Source organism: Pristis pectinata, chromosome 4 (assembly GCF_009764475.1).
Source record: "Pristis pectinata isolate sPriPec2 chromosome 4, sPriPec2.1.pri, whole genome shotgun sequence".
In the NCBI taxonomy this organism is placed as follows: domain Eukaryota; kingdom Metazoa; phylum Chordata; class Chondrichthyes; order Rhinopristiformes; family Pristidae; genus Pristis; species Pristis pectinata.
The window spans coordinates 1546132-1573935 of record NC_067408.1 but is presented as its reverse complement, the minus strand read 5'-3'; the positions used below and the strand labels follow the sequence as shown (position 1 = coordinate 1573935).

Sequence of the window (27804 nt, the reverse complement as noted above, 5' to 3'; positions counted from 1 at the left end):
TAGGTGTTTAAGAAGCATTTAGACAGACATGCGAACAGGCTGGGGATGGAGGGATATGGACTGTGTGCAGGGAGGTGGGATTAGGTGTCATTAGGCACAACACCGTGGGCCGAAGGGTTGTTCCTGTGCTGTGCTGTTCTATGTTCTTTGTTCTAAATTGTTGGAGATATTTACAGCTAGGAACTTGAAGCTCTCAACCATCTCCTCCCCAGCACCAGTGATACAGACTGGGGTGTGTCCTCTGCCCCGATTCATGAAGCTACTGAACTCTTGCTGCCACTGAGGGAAATGTTGTTGTCTTGGCACCATGCCACCAGGCTCCCTGTCTCCTTGGGGACTGTGTGTTGAATGATGATGAAGGATTTCGGACCAGTTAGACAGGGAGGGGATAGGGAGGGGGGCAATTTTCTTGCTCGGGAATGATAAATGCAATGCAGGGATTTGATGAATCCAAGAAAATTACATTCAGAAGACATTTAGCCAGGTTCACGGATAGGAAAGGTTTAGAGGAATATGGGTCAAATGCAGGCAAATAGGATTAGCTCAGGTAGGCAAGTTGGTCAGCATGGACAAGTTGGGCCAAAGGGCCTGTTTCTGTGCTGTATGACTCTATGACTCTAAAAGGAAGCGTCTGCCTTTCAGTCTGGAGGGGGTTCAGAGGTACTCAGGTCCACATGACCCAGTGTTGCAACAAGAAAGGGCTGATCTGGTTCTGATTACAGCACAAAGCATTCAGGAGAAGCAGAGTGTCTGTGGAGCTTGCAGGACGTGGCCTGTGTACAGTGAACCACGTCGGATACCAGTCAATGGGCAGCAGACACACCGTGCCCATGCTCCGAGTTCATATGGACCCCCCCCTTGCTAACCCTGCCACCTCAGGGTTTGCTCTGGGAGGTGCGGGCACAACACAGATCGAGTGCTGAGACAGTAGGGTGTGCTTTGGTGGGGGTGTAGGGAGGGGAGCAGATTAGACAAGACAAGCCTCCACCAGTGGCACCTATAACAGGTCAGAGATGTGGGCGTGAGTGTGGTGGGGCCCAGCTCCATGTGAGTAACTGTCAGCAATCAAACACGTATCCCACAGGTAAATGGAAGTGAGGGTGGTCTGACATGGAGGGTGCCCCTGGGAGAGGGTGCTTCATAAATTTCAGATTTAATTACAACATAAAAGGAGCTCATTCCTCCATCAAGTCCATGCTAGCTCTCAGAGCTACCTCGTCAGATCCATCCCCTCACATTTCCCTGTGTGCCATTCTCTCTCACACACTCACCAACTGCCTGCTCCTTGCCCCTCACCCACACACTGGGGACAATTTACAGCGGCCAATTAACCCACTGACCCACAAATCGTTGGGATGTAGGAGGAAACCGGAGCACCCAGGGGAATCCCACGCAGTCACAGGGAGAGCGTGAAGACTCCAAACAGACAGTGCCGGAGGTCGGGATTGAACCTGGATCACTGGAGCTGGGAGGCAGCGGCACCAACTGCTGCAGCCCTCTGCTCATTGTAGGGTGATTGGACGCAATGCCCTTGGTTGTAGGACATGGGTGGTACAGGCTGAGTTCTGTCATTGTTCAGAGATTAGAGAGTGAGACAGCTCACAAGCTGTTGGAGCTTTGGGTGACGTGGGGCCATCCGACCATATGCGATCTCACAGCATTCTTCTCTTTCACGGCTCTAGTTTACAAGTATCCCCAACGTGTGTATGATTGTGTTGTAAGCTGTCCTATCTGTTTAGCTCTTGAGATTAAGTCGTATTTTGTTACTACACTGACTTGAAGTGAGAATGCTCTTGAGTTCGATAATGTTGCTCAAGCTTTGCAAATTTGAGTTCCTTCAGAGCTACATGGCAGAGAGAGATAGAGAGAGAAAGAGAGTGTTAGAGAGAGTGAGAGAGAGAGAGGTAGAGAGAGAGAGGTAGAGAGAGAGAGGTAGAGAGGGAGCAGGAGTCGGGAAGTGATAAGTCTGTATTTGAAGGAAATGGAATAAACCTGTGTTCTGTCTGAACTAATTGAATACCATGGAATCGGATTGGACAAGAAAAGATCTAAATTTTTTAACATGAAATAAAATTGCAAGTTGTGATATTTTAAGAGGCGGCATCTGTCCAAGGAGAGCTGTAAATGTAAGAGCCGTGCGAGGCTTCTCACCTCCTTTGCCTATTTTCCTTTGTCTGTCCATATGAGTTCTAAAATCGATTTCACTGTGAAAATTAACTTTGTCAGGCTCTGCACAGATTCATAAAGAAGGAAAAATATTTTTTTCATTTGTGTCTGTGTTTTTGTTGCCCTTTCTCTCCTATTTCTCATTGTTTGCAAGCGATGGTGCTTCAATTTGTGATCTGGATTAACGTTGACACTCACCAACTTTTACAGATGCACTATAGAAAGCAACCTATCTGGATGCATCACGGCTTGGTACGGCAACTGCTCTGCCCAGGACCGCAAGAAACTGCAGAGAGTTGTGGACACAGCCCAGCGCATCACGGACACCAGCCTCCCCTCCTTGGACTCTGTCTTTACCTCTCGCTGCCTTGGTGTAGCAGCCAGCATAATCAAAGACCCCACCCACCCGGGACATTCTCTCTTCTCTCCTCTTCCATCAGGTAGAAGATACAGGAGCCTGAGGGCACGTACCACCAGACTTAAGGACAGCTTCTACCCCACTGTGATAAGACTATTGAACGGTTCCCTTATACAATGAGATGGAGTCTGACCTCATGATCTACCTAGTTGTGACCTTGCACCTTATTGCACTGCACTTTCTCTGTAGCTGTGACACTTTACTCTGTACTGTTATTGTTTTTACCTGTACTACATCAATGCACTCTGTCCTAACCCAATGTAACTGTACTGTGTAATGAATTGATCTGTACGATCGGCATGCAAGACAAGTTTTTCACTGTACCTCTATACAAGTGACAATAATAAACCAATACCACTGTTCAGGCAAGGACCTGAATTTCACAATGGTCATGTGACACTCCATGTTTCCACAAATTAAACATTGGAAATGTTGGATTGGTATTATGGGTAATAGACTCAGAAAAATATCTTTCCAAACATAAAATATTTTTGTCAAAAATGTATAACTTATGCATATGTTGTATAATTTTACATATAATTTATGTTCTGAGTGTTGTCTGAACCTCCGTGCCTGTGATGCTTCTGCAAGCAAGTTTTTCGTTGTACCTGTACCTCACCGTACTTGTGCACATGACAATAAACTTGACCTGACTTGACTCATGACCTTTGCCAAGTGACTTTCTGGTTCATAAGAAGATGAAACGTAAAAGGTTAAGAATGAATATCAGACAGCAGCTGTATTTAACTGCAAACTTAGTTAGTTTTCAGGCAGAGCAGACTCTGTGGGGATTGTATAACAGAACGTACTGGTACAACGTAAGGAACAAAGTACTCCTTGGCACATAAGAAGGGGTGGTAGGGGTGTCAAAACTAGAAGGTGCAGGCTTAAGGTGAGAGGGAGGAGGTTTAAAGGGGATCTGAAGGGTAAGTGTTTCACACACAGAGTAGTTGGTATCTGGAACGAGCTGCCAGAGGAGGAGGTGGAGGCAGGAACAGGAACAACACTTCAGAGGCATCTGGACAAGTACTTGAATGAGCAGGGCCTAGACGGAGATGGAATTAATGCAGGTAAATGGGATTAGTGTAGACAGGTGTGGTGGTCAGCATAGATGTGGTGGGCCGAAGGGCCTGTTTCCATGCTGTAAAGCTCTACTGTCTGACTAACTGAGTTCTTCCAGAATTTCTGCTTTCGCTTCCGATTCAAGCAGCTGCAGATATATTTGTTTCTCAAATTTCAATTGGGCTGGGATCTGGAAAGCGAACCAAGCTGGTGTCCAGGGTGAAACAAAGCATCCCTTTAAGCTGGTGGATCTCTCCAGTAAATATCACAGGCCCAGGATGGGGAACTATAATCCCACCACAGAATAATGACAGGATATTGTCTGGGCGAAAAGCCAACAAGTGATCCCAGACAAAACTCTACCTCTCCTTGTCTGTCCTCACCCAGTGTTAGCATTCCCGGGTCCCAGCCCTTCAATATTCAGTTATCCGGTGAAGAATCCCAGGAGTTACCACTGATGTTCATCCGGTCAGTGATCTCAGCGGGAAGCAATTCATGGATTTGGGGCAGCAGGTTATGGAGTCAAACTGAGCTCATAAATTCACAGTGTTTTACCAAACTGCACCGTGGGGGGGGGGGGCGGTGGTACTGAGGGAGGGTCACACTGTGGGGGGACAGTACTGAGGGAGGGTCACACTGTGGGAGGGGTGGTACTGATCTCCTGCTGGGCCTGGCCAAGCTGGCCATCCATGGGACGTGTCGGCGGGCGGCCGAGGGTCCCGGCAGGTCGGCCTGCCTGCCCGTCTTCGCGCTTATGTGCGCGCGCGGGTGCGTTTAGAGAGGGAGCACGCGGTTTCCACAACCCTCCAGGTGAGAGAATTCTGGAGATATCTTGCCCGCTGTGGGAAGAAGCTGCTCGGATTTAAGTGACCAACCCCTGATCTTATCGCTCGGTTCCCTCATTGTGATTCTCCTGCAAGTGGAAACATCTGGACATCTCACCTGCCACACCCACCGAGGATTGGTAAATTGGTGAATTGGTTTATTATTGTCACCTGTACCAAGCTACAGTGAGAAACTTTGTTCTGCATGCCATTCATACAGATCATTTCATCACATCAGTGCATCGAGGTAGTTTAAGGGAAAACAATAACAGAATGCAGAATAAAGTGTTACAGTTACAGAGAAAGTGCAGTGCAGGCAGACAATAAGGTGCAAGGTCATAAAGAGGTAGATTGTGAGATTAAGAGTCCATTTTATTGTGTTTATTGCATTTATCAGATGCTTCAAGGATCAAAATGTTCCCATTCTGTCCCAGTTCTGACCATCGAAGGGCAGCACAGTGGTGTAGCTGGTGGGACTGCCGATGCACAGCTCCAGTGACTCAGGTTTAATCCTGACCTGTATAGAGTTCTCCCTGTGACAGTCAGCTTTCCCCGGATACTCCAGTTTCCTGCCACATCCCGGAGACATGCGGGTCGGTGGATTAATCGGCTGCTGTAAATTACCCCCAGTGTGTGGGTGAGGGGTAGAATCTGGGGGGAGTTGATGGGAGTGTGGGGAGAATAGGTTCTGGGGAAATAAGTGTGGAATAGGACTGATGGGATTGCTCTGAGAGCTAGTGTCGACTCAGTAGGCTGAATAGCCTCCTATATTGTAAGAAGGTATAAACTATACTCTGTGTTGCAAAAACTATGGATTATGCTTGAAATATTCTATTTTGATGAAAGGATTTCCAGTAAAGCTGCGTAAAGCAAGAAGGATTCAGGATCCATAGATGAGCTTCAACCTTCAATGACTGACTGATCTGCAATCAATTCAGATGCAGTCAAATCAGAATATTTCCTGAAACATGTCACAGTGTCACAGAGCTGTACAGTACAGGAACAGGCCCTTCGGCCCAACTCGTCCATCCCGACTGTGATGCTATCTATGCTGGTCACATCCGCCCACATTACACCACTCTTTCCCTATCCAACTACCTGTCCAAATGCCTTTGAGTTGTAGACTGAGCCAGCTCCATCATGGGCACAAGCCTCCCCACCATCGAGGACATCTTCATGAGGCGGCGCCTCAAGAAGGTGACATCCATCACTACTGCCCCTCACCACCCGGGACATGCCCTCTTCTCGTTACTACCATCAGGGAGCCTGAAGACCCTCACTCAACGACTCAGAAACAGCTTCTTCCCCTCCGCCATCAGGTTTCTAAATGGTCCATGAACCCATGAACACTGCCTCGTTACTCCTTTTTTTGCACTATCTATTTTTGTAATTTATAGTAAGTTTACGTCTTGCACTGTACTGCTGCCGTAAAACAACAAACTTCATGTCATATGTCAGCGATAATAAACCTGGTTCTGTTTCTGAACAGTTTAATTTGGTTACTGAGGTTTTGCCAAGAGCCCCCAGCACTGTAGCAGACCAGTCTGTGAGCAAAGAATTTAAAGTCTGGTCTAATTGCATTTTTTTCTTGTAAAAATTGTGTATAATTTATGTTTAATTTATGTTTTTCTTGTGAATGCTGCTTATCTGATGCTCTGTGCCTGTGATGCTGCTGCAGTAAGTTTTTCATTGCACCTGTGCACACTTGGACTTGTACAGATAACAATAAACTCGACTTTGACTTTGAAGATATAACGTGGGGATGCAGACAGGGGTGGTTGGAGGAGTTGTTAGTCTTGCTGTGGGTGGCAGGGGTGAGGGTTAGCTGCTGACCCCACTCCTGACCATCTTCATCCTGTTTACTCAGAGATAGATTATTTTTTGATATAACTAATTTTTAAAAAATTAGCAATTTGTCCAGAAGATTAAGGCCAGTTATTAAAGAAATTTCAAGTTCAGAAACAAGAACAGAAATGCTGAGAGAGGGTCACACTGAGGGCGGGGCTCTACTGAGGGAGTACTGAGGGAGGGGCACACTGTGGGAGGGGCACACTGTGGGAGGGGCAGTACTGAGGGAGGGGCAGTACTGAGGGAGGGGCACACTGTGGGAGGGGCAGTACTGAGGGAGGGGCACACTGTGGGAGGGGCAGTACTGAGTCTCCTTGGCTGCCATGTGTTTATTGGTAGTTCTCTTGCTCCCAGCAATTTCTTCCGACCTTGGGATCACCTCTCAGCAACGATCATTCACAGCACAGTAGTAACTTTTCACCACCTCATGGTAATAAATTATCACAGAATAACTGGCACCTCACAATAACCACAGTCACAGAGTTGTACAGCACAGAAACAGGCCATTCAGCCCATTGTGCCCATGCTGACCACCAACCACCCACCTACACTAATCCTGTTCACCAGCACTTGGTCTGCGCCTTCGCTGCCTTGGTGATTCAAATGCTCGTCCGGATGCTTCTTCAATGTGGTGAGAGTCTCTGCCTCCACCACCCCCTCAGGCCATGTGTTCCAGGTTCCAACCCCCCTCTGGGGGAAAGAAATCCTCCTCAGGTCCCCTCTAAACCTTTTACTCCTCACCTTGAACCCCTGCCTTCAGGGTATAGACACCTCTGCAATGGAGAGAAGTTTACTGCTGCCTTCCCTGTCTATACCCCTGGTAGTTGTGTATCAGCGTCCCCCACACCAGGGAGAGCAGACCCAGCCTCTCCCGTCTCTCCCCATCCCTGCAACGCTCCATCTCAGGCAATGTCCTGGTGAGTCTCTGCAAGCCCTCCAGAAATATCACATCCTCCCTATACCTTGGTGACCAGAACTGAAATTAGTACCCAAGGGGTGACCTCACCAATGTCCTGTGGAGTTTCCCATAAATTCCCAGCTCTTATATTCTGTGCCCCAGCTGATAAAGGCCAGCATCCCCTATGTCATCTTTGCTACCCTATCTACCTGTGCTGCCGCCTTCAGGGATCTCTGAACTTTTATTTCAAAAATAAATTTTATTCATAATAAAATATAAATACAAAATGAAAGAAAAACAGTGCAAAACCCTTTTATGTTCTTAGTGTCATTTGGTCAATGCATTCAATATGTTAAAACATAGCAGCATTGCCACTCATGTGGCCCCTGGGGTGATACACCCCTCTGCTGTTGGAGGGGATCCCCCACTGGGCTCAGACCCCCTATGTCCAGTAGTGGTGGGGCCCTCGACCGTGGATCTCTGAACTTCTACACCAAGGTCCCTCTGTTCCTCAACACCCTCCAGGGCCCTTCCATCCATTGTGTGTGTCCTGCCCTTATTTTATCTCCCAAAATGCACACCAAGATTAAATAATGATTGTTGAATATTACACATTAATAAATGCTCATCGCCTTGCAGTGACAATTGATCATCCCTGTGAGGGATTATTCTGGAGTTATGAAATGATGGAGAGCAGATATTAATTAAAACAAGAACCAGTCTTCCAGAAATAAAACCTGTTCACAATTTAACTTCAACTGATATGTTAGGGCTATTGAAATTGATCCTTGGGTGTGGGACATTCTGATCTTGTCCCATTGAAACTACTCAGGGGAAGACAATGGATGTTGATTGGTGCTCACTGAAACCTTCGGGATGAGACCAGGGAAGGCAGTAAGTGGCCATCTCCTCTAGTAACGCATCGTATCCCTGGCAATTAATGCACAGTTCAGGACAGGTCTGTTATGTCACTTAATATTCTGGCCAGTTGTATATTCAGAGGGCCGTCCCTCAACACTGTAACAACAGAGGGATATTTCGGGTACACAAGAGGCTGAAGATGCTGGAAATCTGGAGCAACACACAAAGCTCTGGAGGAACTCAACGGGTCAGGCAGCCTCTGTGGAGGGAAATGGACAGTTGATGTTTCGGGCCGAGACCCTTCATCAGGACTGGTATATTTTGGGTGCTCGGAAGCTCTCAGACCAGCCACCAGTATTGAACATTCACAGGGGTTCTGCTGGTTGGGATGCGCTTCCATTGTAAATAGTTAATTCTGCAAAGCTACCTATTTTCAAAGTGTTAAAGTTACATAGGTGGTTATAGCCATTGAAACTTTAGTTAATCATTTATTGTTCTCTTTGTGTTCAAAAAGTATAAAACATTGTGTTGGGAGAGAACCAAGTTGTCCCCATAAGATCTGCTGTGTTGAATAAAGCCTTTTCTATCTCTCAGTTACAGCTTCCTTGTGGCTCAGTTAAGTAGTCACAACAGTCCCCATCAACCGCCAGAACGAACCGAGAGCACCTTACCTTTCACAAAGACGTAAATGCTGACTGCTGTTACCTCATCAACAATCGATTCAAAGAAGTGGTAATAGCAGCGGTAGTACCCCGTGTCATTGGCTCTGGTTCCTGTTAATGTCAATGTCTTGCAGTATTGATGTGTGGCCACTCCTTCACACTCCGTTATACTCACGGTCCGCCCACCAGCTTCCTCCAGCCAGTATGATGGTGACTTTGTGTCTTCCTTGACTGCAACCTTTCCTGGCCAAGTCCAGCCCAGGGGCCTCTGACCTCTGAAACAAACAGAGAGAACGGCATGTGACATCACTGTCCAGGGGATCACAGGCAAGTAAAGCCATCGACGGTCGTGGGAGGATGCTGGGATCCATAATCAGATCTTGAACAAGAACATGTCCCACCAGGCTCAAGGACAGCTTCTATCCGGCTGTTATCAGACCCCTGAATGGACCTCCTGTACAATAAAGATGAACTCTTGATCCCTCAATCTACCTCATCAGGTAGATTCCCTTGCACCTTATTGTCTGCCTGCACTGCACTTTCTCTGTAGCTGTGACACTTTATTCTGCACTCTGTTCCTGTTTTTCCCTTTGTACTACCTCGATGTACTTATGTTTGGAACGATCTGTATGGATGGCCCACAAACAAGGTTTTTCACTGTAACTCAGTGCCTGTGAGGGTAATATACAAATTACCAACAGTGAGCACGTTACTTCCCACCCCTGTCCCACCATCACCTTCCCCTTCACCATCCACAATTTCCTCTCCTGCCTTCCTGCACCACATCTCACACATTCCCTTCTTCCCCAGCTTCCCCACTGCACAGCTGTGGAAGAAGGTCCCTCTCCCTCTCCACTTCTGATTTCCCTGGGCCACCGCCATTTCCTCCCATCCATCAGGACAGGATGTAGCCACGACCCACCCCCTCAGGTATCGTTCTCCCTCAGTTTCCATCCTTTACCTATCACGGCCCACGTTGGGCACCAATAAATCTGTGGGTGGCTGAACCCACACCTCCCTCTGACTCGTGATAGAACATCGAGCAGTCCAGCACAGGAACAGGCCCTTCAGCCCACCGTGTCTGTGCCAACCATGATGCCAATTTAAACTCCACGTCTGCATGGACGTGGTCTGTATCTGTCCATTCCCTCCCAGTTCCTCTGCCTGTCTAAATGCCTCGAACATTGCTGCTATACCTGCCTCCACCACCTCTCCGGCAGCCCGTTCCAGGCACCCACCACTCTGTGTAAAAGACTTGCCCCACACATCTCCTTTACAGTTCCCCCTCTCACCTTAAAGTGATGCCCTCCAGTATTTGACATTCCCACCCTGGGGAAAAGACTCTGGCTGCCTACCCTATCTGTGCCTCTCATCATTTTATAAACTTCTATCAGGTCTCCCCTCAGCCTCCACTGTTCCAGAGAAAACAACCCCAGTTTGTCCGACCTCTCCTTATAGCTCATACCCCTGAATCCAGGCAACATCCTGATGGATCCTGCCATTAACTGAATACTTTCCGCTTACATTTGACCTCCCAAAGAACAACCCCTCACACTTGCCCGGATTGAACTTGCGCAGATGAAACTCCATCTGCCATTTCTCCACCCACGACTGCAACAGATCTGGATCCTGTTGTATCCTTCGACGACCTTCTTCACTGGCCACAATTCTACCAGTCTTTGTGCCACCTGTAAACTTACTCATCAGCCCACCTCCAATTTCACCCAAATTATCCCTAAGTATCACAAACAGCAGAGGTCCCGGCACCGATTCCTGCAGAACACCACTGGTCACAGACCTCCACCCAGAACGACACCCTTGCTCCACTACACTCTGCCTTTTCCATCGAGCCTCCCCCACCTCTCCGTGCCGACGTTTTTCCTCTCTCCTCTCCATTCCTCCTCCTGCGTCCTCGGTTTCTCCCTCCCTTGTGGATACCAGCTTCTCCTTAAATCCACCTCCACTGTTCACCTCCACAGGTCCCCGTGGGGGTGAGTTCCATGATCCCACCCCCTCTGAGTAATCAAGCGTTGTAATGAGAACGTTGAATAACCCCAGTGATCAATCGTCATCAGTGAGTCTACCACAGGCTGGTGTGGCTTCTGATTCACAATCCGGACCCCAGCCTGTGTCTGCGTGGAGTTCGCACGTTCTCCCTGTGACCACGTGGGATTCCCCGGGTGCTCCGGTTCCCTCCCACATCCCAACAACAAGGTGTTAGTCAACTGGTCACTGTAAATTACCCTCGGTGTAGGTATGTGGCAAAAAGAATCAAAGGGTGGGGGGTGGCTGAGCCTGTTGAAGTTGCAGGAGTACAGGGTAGTAAAGTGAGGGAGTGGGATGGATGGAGTTGTTCTGCTGGGGTCCAGCATGGACAGTGGGCTGAAGGGCCTCCTTCTGTACTGTAGAAAGCAAGTGAAAGACCCGATCTTGAGGTGAAGACTTCACCCTGTGGGAGAGTTCTGGGAGAGTGGAATGGAGTCAGAGTAATACAGCACAGAAACAGGCCCTTCAGCCCAACTCGTCCATGCTGACTGTGTTGCCCACCCATGAGAATCCCATTTGCCCGCATTTGGCCCTTATCCCTCTGAACCCCTACTTATCCAAGTGCCTCTTAAGTGTCATTATTGTACCTGCCTCAACACTTCCTCTAGCAACTCATTCCATATGATAAGGTGGACTCTTGACCTCACAATCTACCTCGTTATGACCTTGTACCTTATTGTCTGCCAGCGCTGCACTTTCTCTGTAGCTGCAACACTTTACTCTGCACTCTGTTATTGTTTTACCTTGCACTACCTCAATGTACTGTGTAATAAATTGATCTGTACGATTGGTGTGCAAGACAAGTACAAGTACAAGTGACAATAATAAACCAATTCCAATACACCCACCACCCCCTTGGTGAAGAAGTTGCCCCTCAGGTCCTTTTTAAATCCTTCCCCTCTCACCTTAAACCTATGCCCACTAGCTTTTGATTCTCTTCCCTGGAGAAAAGACTGTGTGTATTCACCCGATCTATGGCCCTCATGATTTTATACACCTCTGTAAGATCATCTCAGTCTCCTATACACCGTGGAATAAAGTCCTGGTCTGTCCAACCTCTCCTCATTACTCAGTCCCTCGAGTTCTCGGTCCACCTGGCCTCTCACCTTGCTGTCGTTTCAGCTCTCATGGTCATTGCTACGTTACTTTTCAACTCAGCTACGTGACTGACGTCCAGTATTTACTGCCTCCCCGATCCCCCTGCCCTTAGAGGAAACCCTCAACTGGGATAGTTCCACACTATCAGCACCCAGCTGGTGTGGAGAGAGGTGACCACATTTCACACAGCAGGAGGGTGTTCAATGGTCGGGACCACATGAACCCCAAGTGGTACATACGTACCCTCTGCCCCGCAGGGCTGCTCAATGGGGATCGGGAGGTGGGTGGGAACTGGAGGCTGAATTGCCTTTGCCTGTTACATTCAAAGTGTCTCCGTGTGAGATTTGGACGGGTTTACAATATAAATCATCGACTCGTTCCATCTGCTTCTCTTTGTTGCCACAAACACTGAATAACATCTGCTTTTGCTTAGCAGATCTGCGTCCTACTGTACTCTGCTCTCGACAGTGTCCGAGCAGCGAGACAGCTGGCGCCCATTAAATCCGATAATCATTCTCCCTCCACACACATTCATCACCCACCCTCTATGTTCAGTCACTCACCTACACACCCGTCTCTCCCACCAGTAAGATCAACCTCTTTCCCCAATTCTCTCACCCCAGCGCAGTGTGAGACCCAACACCTAGAACACCCTTGTGGAAGATTCCAACAGAGCAGGCAGATCTTACATTCCTTTCCTGAAATCGTACCTGCGCTTCCTCCAATCCCTCCCACACTGGGACCCCCCCATCCCTCCCACCCTCAGCCAGTGAGTCAGGGCTTGCAGCTTAAAGCCTTGACTCGTAACTGACGTCTCTGTCACAGGAAGGAGGCGTGAGCGCTGATTTCTACAGAGCAAGCTCCCACAGATCGCAGACTGATAATCTGCCACATTATTGATGTTACACACACCAGATGCAGGAGGAAATCAGCGGGTCAGGCAGCATCTATGGAGGGAAATAACCAGTCGACATTTTGGGTCGAGACCCTTCATCAGGACTGGTAGATGCTGCCTGACCTGCTGAGTTCCTCCGACATCTTGTGTGTGTTGCGCCAGATTCCAGCAGCTGCAGAATCTCTTGTGTCTACATTATTGATGTTGCTTGAGAGGTAAATATTGGCCCGAGGAACCTGTGCACCACCCAAGAGACACACGTCTACTGACAGCGTACCTGAGGCCTTGGTTAAACCCTCATCTGAAATACTGAATACGTAGCACTTAGCGTTTCCTCAGTACCACCCCTCCCACAGTGTGACCCTCCCTCAGTACTGCCCCTCCCACAGTGGGACCCTCCCTCAGTACTACCCCTCCCACAGTGTGACCCTCCCTCAGTACCGCCCCTCCCACAGTGTGACTCTCCCTCAGTACTGCCCCTCCCACAGTGGGACCCTCCCTCAGTACCACCCGTCCCACAGTGTGACCCTCCCTCAGTACTGCCCCTCCCACAGTGGGACCCTCCCTCAGTACCGCCCCTCCCACAGTGTGACCCTCCCTCAGTACCGCCCCTCCCACAGTGTGACCCTCCCTCAGTACTGCCCCTCCCACGGTGTGACCCTCCCTCAGTAGTGCCCCTCCCACAGTGTGACCCTCCCTCAGCACCGCCCCTCCCACAGTGGGGCGTTCCCTCAGTACCACCCCTCCCACAGTGTGACCCTCCCTCAGTACTGCCCCTCCCACAGTGGGGCGTTCCCTCAGTACCGCCCCTCCCACAGTGTGACCCTCCCTCAGTACTGCCCCTCCCACAGTGGGGCGTTCCCTCAGTACTGCTTCTCCCACAGTGGGACCCTCCCTCAGCTGTATGACTCCATGATCATTTGCCTTTGGAGCTGCCTGCTGCACCTACACATTAGTTTTGAGTTCCATGAGTACGGGGACATCCAGGTCTCTTTAATTATCCGCAGGTCCCCATCACTCACCGTTAAAACATACTGGACATTTCTTCAATCACCATGGATAACCTCATGGTTTTCCCGTTGTGCTCCATCACTCAGATTGGCAACATCCCCTTGAAGCCCCTTTGCCCCTCATCACTGCTAACATTTCCACTGGCTTCGTGTAATCAGCAAACTCGGAGATGGTACCTTTGGTCCCTGTGGCCACGCGGTTGATGGAGACCGTGAATAGTTGGGGTGCAGATCCCTGCGGTACCTCACCACAGTGAAACTCTGGTCATCTGGCACACTCAGGACTTTGGTGGTACCAGGCTCCTGGATTCTGTGGACTATTTGACGTTATTGCTCTGGTTATCCCAACACACTTTTAATTTAGAGCAACAAACAATCTGCTGCAAGAACTAATGCCTTGACTGATGAAGGCCAGCGTGCTAAACGCCTTCTTCACAACCCTGTCTACCTGTGACTCTGCTTTCAAAGAACTCTCCACTTGTACTCTGAAGTCCCTCTGTTCAATTAGACTCCCTGGTGCCCTACATTCATGGTATAAGCCCTACGCTGGTTTGATTTTCCAAAATGCATCACCTCACACTCATCTGTATTGAAATCCATTTGCCACTCCTCGGCCCACTTCCCGAACTGATCAAGATCCCCCTGTGATCAACGATAACCTTCTTCACTGTCAACAGCACCTCCTAACTTTGTGTCATCCACATAAGAGGAGAAGGGGAGTGGTGAGAAAGGAGTGCGAGGTAATTGGCAAGGAGGGGTGTAGGGTGACGTACAGGTAGGGGAGGGGAGCAGGGGTGGATCTGGGAGACTGTAGCAGGCAGCTGTCTCCATTGTACTAATTTTAATTCACATTTTTTTAAAAAGACATTTTACTGTATAATAGTAAATTTTCCGGTGAACCTGGTCAGTTTGAAAGGAGTTTCAGAGCTGGGACCCTGGTGAGCTGAGGGGAGTGTGGCCGTGTCACCCACTGGGTCAGATGGTGAACCATCAGGATTTGTGAACAGTTGGATCGAGAATTATTGGAACTTTACTGTAGCCTCTGCCTGCCAACCCAAGAAGGATGGACATTCCCGCTGGGAGCTTTCCGTCTTCCAACCAACTCTCAACCCACACCGGAACATCACTTCCATTTCTACATGCTCCAGCCTCCCGTGGGGAATCTGAAGCCTCTGAGAATCCCAGTACCCCACATCCACTGGTTCCACCTCATAAACTCACTGAAAACCTCCTCAACGAATGCGGATACAGTCATCAGACTTTTCCCTTTCATAAATCCTCAATTAATATTATTGTTGTCTAAGTGTCAAAACCACGTCCTTCATTATAGATTCCAATATCTTCCCAACTACCAACGTCAGGCTGACAGTTCCCTGTTTTCTTGCTCTCTCCTTCCACAAATAGTGGGGTCACATCACGAATTATCCCACCTCAGCCTGCAAGGGACACACATTTACCCTCGGTCGTCTTTTCCTTTTGACAATCCCACAGATGGTCTTCCTGTCTGTTGTTACGTTCCTTGCTGGTTCCCTCTCATTCTCTCTTCCCTTCTTTGTCGATTTCCTGATGCTCTTCACTGTCTTGAATGCTCCCAACCCTGATCCATCTCACTGAATCTAGGACACTCCCAACCCTGATCCATCTCACTGAATCTAGGACACTCCCAACCCTGATCCATCTCACTGAATCTGGAACGTTCCCAACCCCAATCCATCTCACTGAATCTGGAACGCTCCCAACCCTGATCCATCTCACTGAATCTAGAACACTCCCAACCCTGATCCATCTCACTGAATCTGGAACACTCCCAACCCTGATCCATCTCACTGAATCTAGAACACTCCCAACCCTGATCCATCTCACTGAATCTGGAACGTTCCCAACCCCAATCCATCTCACTGAATCTGGAACGCTCCCAACCCTGATCCATCTCACTGAATCTAGAACACTCCCAACCCTGATCCATCTCACTGAATCTGGAACGTTCCCAACCCCAATCCATCTCACTGAATCTGGAACGCTCCCAACCCTGATCCATCTCACTGAATCTAGAACACTCCCAACCCTGATCCATCTCACTGAATCTGGAACGCTCCCAACCCTGATCCATCTCACTGAATCTAGAACACTCCCAACCCCGATCCATCTCACTGAATCTGGAACACTCCCAACCCTGATCCATCTCACTGAATCTAGAACACTCCCAACCCTGATCATCACTGAATCTAGAACACTTCCAACCCTGATCCTCCTCACTGAATCTAGAACACTTTCAGTCCTGATCATCACTGAATCTAGAACACTTCCAATCCCGATTCTCGTCACTGAATCTAGAAAACTCCCAATACTGATGCTCCTCATTGAATCCAGAAAACTGCCATCCTAGGCGCACTGCTTTTTCTGGCAGCTTTGTAAGTGCTACCTCAGTATCGACCTTCCATCAGTTCAGTGCTGCCTCAGTATTGCCCCTCCAACAGTGCAGCACTCCTGCAGTACTGCCCTCCAGCAGTGCAGCACTCCTGCAATACGTGTGGCCTCAGCAGGGATGACATGTGAGGTGACGTTATCCTTTCTTACAGTTCACCTTGTTGTCAATTAAAAGCAAATGAGGCAACACACAAACCCATCCCTCCCTGAACTCGTGGCTCCCACATCTCCACCTCAGCTGCACGCTTGCATCAAAAGCAGAGGCTGCGACTTTTCCCTCTGTGTGTTTCTGGACAGCTGCCAATCCAAGCTAAGAGTAATTATGAAGAAATGAATTTTTCTCTTGTCCTATGATCTGTACAAGATTGCCAATAACACAGCAACTGCCTGGAGAAACCAGCTTCCTCATATCCTGTGGCTGGCTCCTGTCAATCATGCCGTTAATAGTCAGACCACTGCTAATGAATCAGAGGAGGACCCGGGGGAAGCCTCTTTACTCAGAGAGCACTGTTGATAAGGAAGACAAATTGACTTGGGTTCCAATCCAGGGAGATAGGCAAGATTGTAATCTCACTTCTGGCTGCACTCACCTGCATGATATGGAGAGGGTGTCACTCACTGTGATGGAGTACTCCGTTCCCGTGATGTTGAGCGTGGGTGCTGAGATGGATAAACCTCGTATCAAACCTACAGAGAGCAAAGAGATTCTGATCACTCCAAACTCTCGACAGTCAACAGAAGGACCTCCTTCCCTGAGGCTCCAGGGCTGACGGAAGACGATATCATTCATCGCTGCATTGTTACTCTGGAACATCCACACCCGGGTTCCCAGGACCATCGAATCACCTGGCAGGGAGGAACGACCCCACCAGGGATGGTTTCAATGTGGAGGGCAGTGCAGTGGTGCAGTCGGTAGTGCCTGCTGTGTCACAACCTCAGCATGGTTCCATCCAAGGAAAATATGATTCACTCAGCTCGGTATGTTGACAGTGAATCCAACAATCCACATCTCCTCTCTGTCTGATATAAGTTGGGAAAATTCACCCAAAATAAATATTCTGGGAAGAGATAGCTTCCTTCTACGGCACAAGGTCACACTGTTGAACTCGACCAAGGAGTGTAAGAACATTGGGCCACAAGCAATGGCAGGAGTTAGCCGGCCAGTTCCACAGCCTGCTCTCCCATTCTATAACTTCTCAGCTGATTGGATCTTAGCTCAGTTCCACTTCCTGGCTAGTTCCCCAACCTCTATTCCAGTCTTGAATACAGCATGGAAACAGGCCCTTCGGCCCAACTGGTCCATGCCAACCAAGATTCCCATCTAAACTAGTCCTATTTGCCCACATTTGGCCCATATCCCTCTAAACCTTTCCTAGCCGTGGACCTGTCCAGTTGCCTTTTAAATGTTGTTAATGTCCCTGCCTCACCCACTTCCTCTGGTGGCTCGTTCCACATACGGACCACCCTCTGGGTGACAAAGTTACCCCTCAGGTTCCAATTAAATCTCTCCCCTCTCACCTTAAACCTACGCCGTCTACTTCTTGATTCCCCAACCTGGGAAAAAGACTGAGTGCATTCACCCTATCTACGCCCCCTCATGATTTTATACACCTCTTCTCCGCTCAAATGAATAAAGTTGCAACCTGCCCAACATCTCTCCATAACTCCTTCCTTCGAATCCCGGCAACATCCTCGGAAATCTCCTCCGCACTCTTTCCAGCTTAAATGGCGTCTCTCGTGTAGCAGGGTAACCACAGCTGAACACAATATTCCAAATGGGGCCTCACCAACATCTTGTATAACTGTAACATAACCTCCCAACACCAGCGACTGCACCTCCACTGCCCTGTGGTGTACAGAATTCTAGAGATTCATCGTCTCCAGAGGGAAGAGTTTCCTCATCTCCATCTGGAACGGGTGAGGCGTTATTCTGAAACAATGCCCTCCTACGTCTTGCTTCCCCAGTGAAGGGAAATGTCACCTCAGCATTGACTGTGTCACGCTCCCTCATAACTTCAATAAGATTTAAGGGTGTGACTGGGCTGGGAGGGTGCAGAGACGACTCACCAGGACGTTGGCTGGGATGGAAGATTTTAGTTATGCGGAGAAACTGGAGAGGTTGGGTTTGTTTCCCTTGGAGCAGAGGAGGCTGAGGGGGACCTGATGGAGGTGTACAGGATTGTGAGTGAATGTCGATGAAGTGGATACTAAAACCAGAGGGCAGGGGTAGAAGGTAAGGAATTATTGGTTTAGAGAAGATCTGAAAAAGAATTTTTCCCCACACCGGCTGGTGGGTATATGGAACGAGTGGCCAAAAGAGGTGGTAGAGGTGGGGGCATTTATGACATTTAAAAAGCATTTGGACGGGTACACGGAGAGGAAAGGTTTCAAGGGGTATGGGCCAAACGTGGGCAAATGGGACTAGTTCAGGTAGGCAACGTGCTGGGCTGAAGGGCCTGTTTCTGTGACTCTAGAACCTGGAGGGTGGTCGGGATGTGGGATGCACTGCCTGAGGGGGTGGTGGAGACAGGGACTCTCACAAGACCAAAGTCGTACCTGGATGAGCACTTGGTTCACCACGACATGGAAGGCTGCGGACCAAGTGTTGATAATTGGGATTAGTATAGATGGGGGCGATGGCTAGCACAGACAGGATGAGCCAAATGGCTTGTTTCTGTTCTTTATGACTCCAAGTTGCATCTTCTCCTAAACTCCAGTGATTACTGATCCAATCTCTTCAACCTTTCCTTATACAAACACACCTTCAACCCAGGAATCAACCTGGGAAGCTTCTCCAAATTCCTCCCGAAATAAACTACTCCAGGTTGTTTTACCAATGCCCCGTACAGTTGTAGAAAGACTTCCCTACTTTTATATTCATCTCTCTTGCAAGGAAGTGCACTTACCTTCCTTATTACCTGCTGTGGGGTGCAAGCTAACGTTTAAATGTGGCAAATGTAAGCCCACTAGTTAAGGAGGGAGGGAGGGAGGGGAAAAACTGGGATTAGAAGGTGGAAGATGGAGGCAGCTATTAGTAAGGAATGTTAGCAGGTACCTAGAAAATAGTAATAGGACTGGACAGAGTTTGACAAATCTGATAAAGAGTTTTTTTGAGATTGTAACCAGCAGAATAGACAAAGGGAGATCAGCTGATGTGGTGAATTTGGACTTTCAAAAGGCCTTCAGAAAAGGTGCCACACAAGAGGTTACATAGAACACAGAACAGTCCAGCACGGGACAGGCCATTCAGCCCACAATGTTGTGCTGATCTTGATGCCAATTTATACTAAACGTCCTCCTCCTGTGTATCACCCACATCCCTCCAGTCCCTTCATATTCATGTGCCTGTCTAAAAGCCTCTTAAACTGCACCAGACCACCTGCTTCCACCTCTACCCCATTTCAGGCACCTACCATTCTCCGCATAAAAAACTTGCCCCTCACGTTGCTTTTAAGCTTCCCCCCCTCTAACCATAAATGCATGTCTTCTGGTGTTTGACATTTCCACTCTGGGTAGAATTTGATTCTGACTCTCTACCCTGTCTCTGCCTCTCATAATTTTATAAACCTCTATCAGGTCTCCCCTCAGCCTCTGACACTCTAGAGAAAACAACTCAAGTTTGTCCAACCTCTCCTTACAGCTCATGCCCTCTAATCCAGGCAGCATCCTGGTGAACCTCTTCTGCACCCTCTCCAAAGCCTCCACATCCTTCCTGTAATGGGGCAACCAGAACTGCACACAGTACTCCAAGTGTGGTCTGACTAAAGTTTTATACTAAAGGTTAGTGAACAAAATTAGATGGTATTGGGGGTAATGTGCAGGCAAGAATGGGATTGGTTAATGGATATAGAGTAGGAATTTTTAGGTCGGGAATCTGTGACCAACAGGGTACCTCAGGGATCGATGTTGGGTCTCCAGTGGTTCAAGGTCTCGGTCAAACATTGGACGGGAGGACAAAGTGTAATATATCCAAATATGCTGACGACACAAAGCTGGGTGGTAGTGTGGGCTCAGAGAGTCATAGTCATGCATCATGGAAGCAGGCCATTCAGCCCACCAGGTCCATACTAACCAGTGGGCACCCACCCGTACTAATCCCATTTTCCAGCACTTAGACCGTAGTTTTCTATCCCTCGGCAATTCCATTGCCCGTCCAGACACCTCTTCAATGCTGTCAGTGACTCTGCCTCCACTGTTCTCTCAGGCCGTGTGTTCCAGGTACTCACTGCTCTCTGGGTGAAGAAGGTCCCCTTCAAATCCCCTCTGAATCTCTTAACCCTTACCCCCAAATCCAGCTGTAAGGAGTTTGTAGAGAGGCTTCAGAGGGATATGGACAGGATAAGTGAATGGGCAAGGACAGGGGAGACGGAAAGTAGTGTGAAAACATGCCAGGTCATCCACATTGGTGGGAAAAATATAAAGGGTGAAGTCTTTCAAGTTGTGGGAGATTGAAAGGTGTTGGTGTTAAGAGGGGCCTGGGTTTTCTTGCACACAGATCACTGCAGGAAGTTAAACAGGCCAGGTTATACATAGTGAATGGCAGGGCCCTGGGGAGTGGTGGTGAACAGAGAGACACTGGGTGCAGGTACATAGTTCCCTGAAAGTGGCAGCACAGGTAGATGGGGTACTGAAGAAGGTGCATGGTGTGCTTGTCTTCATTGGCTGAGGCATTGAGTGTAGGAGTTGGGACGTCATATTACAGCTGCTGTTAGACCACACTTGGAGTGCTGTGTGCAGCTCTGGCCTCCACAATATAGGACGGACATGATAAATCTAGAGAGGGTTCAGAAAAGATTCACGAGGATGTTTCCTGGATTGAAGGGCTTGAGTTATCAGGAGAGATTGGATCGGTTGGGTTTGTTTTCTTTTTTTTTCACTTTTATTTGTACAGCGCGGTAACAGGCCCTTCCGGCCCAACAAGCCCGTGTCGCCCAATTACACCCATGTTAGCCTACTAACCCGTACGGCTTTGGAATGTGGGAGGAAACCGGAGCACCCGGAGGAAACCCACGCAGACACGGGGAGAACGTACAAACTCCTTACAGACAGCGGGAATTGAACCCCAATCACTGGCGCTGTAATAGTGTCATGCTACCCGCTACGCTGCCATGTCATCCCTGGAGCGAAGGAGGCTAAGAGATGACGTGATGGATGTATATAAAATTATGGGATGCATAGCCAGAGTAGACAGCCAGAGTCTGTTCCCAGGATAGGGGTGTCTAAAACTAGAGGCACAGGTTTAAGGTGAGAGGGAGGAGGTTTAAAGGGGATGGAAGGGCACAAAGGGAGATGGAATTAATGCAGGTGTGGGATTAGAATAGATAGGCATGATGGTTAGCATAGACATGATGGGCCGAAGGGTCTGTTTCTATGCTGTACAACTCTATAACATGTAGGTACAGCAAGCAATTGATAAAGGAAATGGCACATTAGGCTTTATCGTAAAGAGGACTCAAGTACGCATGAACCCAGTTAAATAGTGCCCTATTGTGAGACCAAATCTGGAACTCTGTGCACAGGTCCGGTCTCCCTACCCAAGGATATACTTGTGAAAGTGGGTGTGAACCAAACAGATTCTTGGGAAGGGAGGTTTGATGAATGGAGAATGATCAATCCGACTGAACTTGTACTCAAATATAATAAAAGCAGTAAGTGCTGTAAATATTCAACAGGTCGGGCAGCATCTGTGGAGAAAGAGACAGAGTTAGTGATTCAGGTCAATGGCACCTCATCAGACTATACTTGTTGAGTTCAGAAGCATGAAAGGTGATATCATTGAAATGCAGAAAAACCCTTTCATGGTTTCACAGTTGTTTTTAATAACGACAAACGACTGAGCTGAGGATGTAGGTGCTCTGATTAGTAAGTTTGCAGATGACATGGAAATTGTAGAGAGGGAAGCAGGTTGTTTAAAGATACAGTGGGACATGGGTCAGCAGGAAAGGTGGGCAGAGTGGGGGCAGATGGGATTTACTCCAGGCAAATGCATGGGAAGGCCTCTTGGGAGGTCATATTTTGGTCACAAATCCACAGCTCCCCGACAGTGACAGGGAGGTGACGAAGGCATTGGTAGGCATAGGCCGAGGCATTGAGTACAAGAGTCGGGACATCACGTTGCAGCTGTACAAAACATTGGTTGGGCCACATTTGGAGTATTGCATGCAGTTCTGGTCGCCATGTTAGGATGAGGTGGAGAGATTCACCAGAACGTTGCCTGGAATGGAGGGTGTAGTTATAAGGGGAGACTTGAATGTAGGAGGTTGAGAGGTGAGAGGTCTACAAAATTATGAGGGTCATAGATATGACAGAGACTCATAGTCTTTTTCCCGGGAAGCAGAGAACTAGAGGGCATAGGTGTAAGGTGAGAGGGGAGAGGTTTAAAGGGGACCTGAGGGGCAAGTGTTTCCACACAGCGGGTGATTGCTATCTGGAACGAGCTGCCAGAGGAGGTGGGAGAGGCAGGTACAGTTACAATATTAAAAAGGTATTTGGACCTGTACTTGGATAGGAAAGGTGCAGAGGGATACGGGGCTAGAGCAGTCAACTAGGATCAGTGTAGACAGGTATCACGGTCGGCATGGACATGGTGGGCCGAAGGGCCTGTTTCTGTACTGAACGTTTCTATGATCCTCTATGCAGGGATGGCTTCCACTGTCCGAGTGTCTAGAACCAAAAGCTACGGTCAAAGTAAGGTAAGAGTCATTCAGAACGGACTGGAGGAGAAATTTCTTCATCGGGATGGTGGCGAATCTTTGGATTTCTCTACCACTGGGCTGAGGAGGCTCAGTCGGTGAGTGTTTAAGTCGGAGATCGACAGATTTTTGGATATACAGGAATATGGAGGTGAATTAAGTAAGATATCAGCCACAATGTCACTGGGTGGGCGGTGAAGGACCCACTCCTGCTCTCATGTTCTGATGGGGGTATTACACTTGTGCTGGTCCAATCTTAGGAAATTATGGAAGATCACGGCCAATGTATCCTCCGCCTCCGCACTGATTCCTTCTAAGATCCTGCGATGCCGGTCATCAGGACCGGGGGCTGGAGGCCTTGAGTCATTTCTGTTCATTTGCTGCTTTTTCTCCAATGAAACCAGGTGCTTCAAGTTCCTCCCCCTGACTTTCCACCATAAGTGAGGTGCTCTGAAGATGGTACACTTCTTTTTTCCCATCGTTTATTTCTCAGTTTCTAAAGGATTTTAGCTACTCTCTTCCCTTTTAGATGCCCTTACTTTCTGTTTGCAGGTACAGCAAGTGATTAGAGTGATAGAGCTACACAGTACCAAAACAGGCCCTTCGGCCCAAATCGTCCATGCTGACCAAGTTGCCTACCTGAGCTAGTCCCATTTGGCCCACATCCCTCTAAACCGTTCCTATCCATGAACCTGTCTAAATGTTGTTTAAACATTATAACTGTACCTGCCTCTACCACCTCCTCTGGCAGCTCCTTCCACATACCCAGCAGTGATGATAGATAAGATTTCTTTATTAGTCACATGTACATCGAAACACACAGTGAAATGCATCTTTTGCGTAGAGTGTTCTGGGGGCAGCCCGCAAGTGTCGCCACGCTTCCGGCGCCAACACAGCATGCCCACAACTTCCTAACCCGTACGTCTTTGGAATGTGGGAGGAAACCGGAGCACCCGGAGGAAACCCACACAGACAAGGGGAGAACGTACAAACTCCTTACAGACAGCGGCTGGAAGTGAACCCGGGTCTCTGGCGCTGTAATAGCGTTACGCCGACCGCTACACTACCGGGAAAGCAAACAGAAATATTATCAGTTATTGCAAGATGGATTGAATACAAAAGTAGGCAAGTTATGCTTCAGTTATCTGGGCACTGATACAGTATCGGTCTCCTTATTGTGGAAGTGTCAGTGTATTGGAAGCAATTCAGAGAAGGTTTACTGGACCAACACCTAGAATAGACAGGTTGTGTGTGAGGAAAGGTTGGACAGGGTTTGTATCTACTGAGGTTTAGAAGAGTGAGAGAGGATTAAAACCTTAAGGTTCTGAGGGGTCTTGACCAGGTGAATCAAGAGGATGTTTCCTCTTGTGGGAGAATCTCAAATTAAAAACAAGCATCACCCATTTGAACTGGAGATGAGTGTTTTTTTCTCTGTTGGAAGTTTGTGAGTCTTTGGGACTCTGCCTCAAAGGGTGGTGGAAGCAGAGGCCTGGGATGTTTTTAAGGCAGGAGGTAGATGGACACTTGACAAGCAGTGGGCTGTCTGTCTATTCCAAACCCCACTCACTGAATGTAGTTTTCATGCAGCTGCTAGCACCTCCATTCCGCGTCCCCCGCTTCTCGACCCTCCCACCAATGACAACACCTTCTGCCTTTCTACTCCTGGCATCACAGGACAGGAAAAGGCCCCTTTGGCCCACTACATCCATGCTGACCTCTTTTCCCATCTACACCACTCTCATTTACCTGCATTAGGACCATATCCTTCTACGCCTTGCCTGTTTAAGTGTCTGTCTAAATGTCTCTTAAAAGTAATGATTGTATCTGACTCCACTGACTCCTCTGGATACTTCTACCTTGGGAAAAGTATTTTAATTCTCTACCCTATCTATGTCCATATACTCAGTCTATACCCTTCATGGTTTTCAATCCCTCCAAGAGATCCCCTCACACCCTCCCCATCCAAAGGAGAACAACCCCAGCTTCTCCAATCTGTCTGCAGAACTGGTCCCATCCCTGGAATCTCTCTGGGAAATCCCTGCACAGTCTCCAAAGCCATCACACCTTTTCACCAGGATGTTGCTGGGACTGGAGGGCTTGAGCTATAAGGAGAGACTGGACAGGCCGGGACTGTTTTCCCTGGGGTGAAGGAGGCCGAGGGGTGACCTGATAGAGGTTTATAAAATCATGAGGGGTGTACATAAGGTAGGCAAACTGAAATCTTTTTCCCAGGGTAGGGTAGAGGGCAGAGGTTTAAAGTGAGAGGGGAAAGACTTAAGAGGGACTTGAGGGATAACTTCTCCCACACAGAGGGTGGTGGGTGTGTGGAATGAGCTGCCAGAGGAAGTGGTAGAGGTGGGTACAGTTACAACATTTAAAAGACACTTGGACGGGTACACGGATGGGAAAGGTTTAGAGGGATATGGGCCAAACGCGGGGAAGTGGGACTAGCTCAGGTAGACAGCTTGTTGGGCACCGGTTGACCTGAAGGGCCCGTTTCCATGCTGTGCAACTCAATGCCTCTGTGACAAGTACGGTGCCCGGAACCAGAGCGTTTAACCAAGGTTCATGACTTCCATGCTCTTGTACTCTCTGCTTGTTTGGAAAGCCCAGGATCGTCTGCTACATTAACACCTCCTCAACTTAGTACATAGCACAGAACAGCACTGGGACAGGCCCTTCAGCCCACCATGTTGTGCTGAACTAATTAAGCTAATGACACCTAATTAAACTAATCCCTTCTGCCTGCACATGGTCCACCTAACACTGTCACTCTTAATAAACTCCCAGATCCCTTTGTATGTGTCCCCCTTACTCAGCAGGAGCCTCGAGTTTGCATTCCCTCTTCTCATTCTTGCTTCCCAAGCGTAACATTTCTCGGCATTAAATTTCAGCTGCCCCCGAACCGCCCATCGCACCAGCCTGTCTCTCCCTCCCTCACTGATCACCACGTCCCAGTTTACAAACACTGACTCAAGTCCGGAAATTACTCTGCACAGTAAGGGTGTGGTTGTAACACTGGCCCCTGGGGAACATCACCATTACCCCCCCCCCCCTCTGCTTCACCACAACTCTGTCCCAGATGTTACCTGGACATTATCTGTGCTGCTATAGTCTCTTTTATTCCATGGCCTTCAACCTTGATGACGTCTATTATGTGGCACCTTATCAAATGCCCTTTGGAAATCCATATACAGTATAATCGCATCAAATGCATTTCCCTCATCAAGCCTCTTTGTTCCGGAAAAACTCTGTCGTTAGATATGATTTCCCTCCTGATACTCAGGAATCTCAAATCCTTTACAGTCTCTCAGTGATCTGCTGCTTACGTTCGACAGTCACCAGTTGCTCATCCTCAGTCTCCCACGCTCCTCACTCTGATAAATGACTGGGGTCCCAGTTTCTACAGACAGCAACGTTCCTCTATTTCTGCTCCGTGAACTCCAGCCACCTCTTACTCACACTGGGCCATTTCACTCTCCTTATACACAATGAAGCCTCAATCTTTCTGCTCAGAGATCTTCTAGTCTTTGATCAATGATCCATCGCTCTTTTATACTCACCGTTCTCTCGCTCTGTATACTCAGAGATCTCTTGCTCTTTATAAAAAACAGAAAATGCCGGAAATACACAGCAGGTCAGGCAGCGTCTGTGGAGAGAGAAACAGAGTCAATGTTTCAGGTCGACGGCCTTTGCTCAGAACTGAGGAAAGTTGGAAATCAAACGTTTGGGGTTGCAGAGGAGGGGAAGGGGTGGAGAGGATGCAGGGAATGTCTGTGACAGGCTGGAGACTCAGCGACACGGTTGGGGTGGGGTGGTGCTGGCTGGGAGAGGGAGGTGAAGGCTGGGTGATTGCAGCTGCCCCTTCTGGAGAAGGTGTAAATAGAAGGGTGTGAGTAAAAGCAGAAGGTGTGAGAAACAAAACCAGACGATGCTGGAACTGTGAGACAAACCAGGCAGACCCTGGAAACCTGTAATAAAGCAGAAAATGCTGGAAATGCTCAGCAGGTCAGGTGCCATCTGTGGAGACAGGTAAACCAGAGTTAATGTCACAGGCCGATAACCTTTAACCTGAGCTGGTCAGTTGAGACACAAACTGGAAAGGCTGGCTATCTGAAATTGTTGAATTCAATGTCACATTCGGGAGGCTGCAACGTCCCCAGTCAGAAGATGAGCTGCTGCTCCAGCTCACGTTGGACTTTGTTGGAATAATGTCAAAGGCCAAAGTCAGAGAGGTCAGAACGGGAGGGGGTCAGGGAGCTGAAGCAACAGGAAACTGAATACTCAGGACTGGCCTCACGGATGGGACGGGGGCGTTCTGCTGAGCGGTCACGCATTCTGTGTTTGGTTTCTCCGGTGTAGACACAATCACATTGCGAACAGCTTTTGCAACACACTAAAACTGCAAGTGAATCACCGCTTCACCCGTCTAGACCCTTGGATAAGGGGAAGGGAGGAGGTCAAAGGACGGGTGTTGAATCTCCTGTGCTTACGTGGGAAGGTAGTGTGAGAGGGGGAGTGGGTGGTGGTGAGATGGGAGAGTGAACCAGGAAGATGCAGAGGGAGTGGCCCTGGGGAGGGGAAGATCTGTCTGGTGGTTGAAGGCAGTAGAAATTATGGAGGAAGATCGAATGAATGTGGAGGCTGGTGGTGACCAGAGGAACCCAACCCTTGCTCTGGGCAGGGGCAGAGGGGGTGAGAGCAGAGGTGCACCAAGGGGAAGACATGTTGTTGAGAGCCCCGCCAATTATGGTGGAGAGGAAGCCCCGGTTAAGGAAAAGGGAGACATCTCGGAACTACTGATGTGGAAAGTGAGGTCATCAGCACAGAGGTGACGGAGCCGGAGAAACGGTGAGAATGGGCTGGAGGTGGTGAGGTGAAGGCAGCTGTGGGAGTC

At 48.7% G+C, this 27804-nt stretch overlaps 1 protein-coding gene across 1 annotated transcript in view; it reads right to left on the bottom strand.

Annotated features, from left to right (window-relative positions):
- Positions 1 to 27804, bottom strand: part of flt4 (fms related receptor tyrosine kinase 4) — a gene marked incomplete at its 5' end in the record, with an annotated part of 122234 nt that overhangs the window by 74444 nt on the left and 19986 nt on the right. Inside the window, 3 exons of the mRNA XM_052013299.1 lie at positions 8749 to 9014; positions 16806 to 16902; positions 26471 to 26556. Coding sequence (XP_051869259.1) covers positions 8749 to 9014; positions 16806 to 16902; positions 26471 to 26556 — 449 coding nt within the window. The remainder of the gene's footprint in view (positions 1 to 8748; positions 9015 to 16805; positions 16903 to 26470; positions 26557 to 27804) is intronic.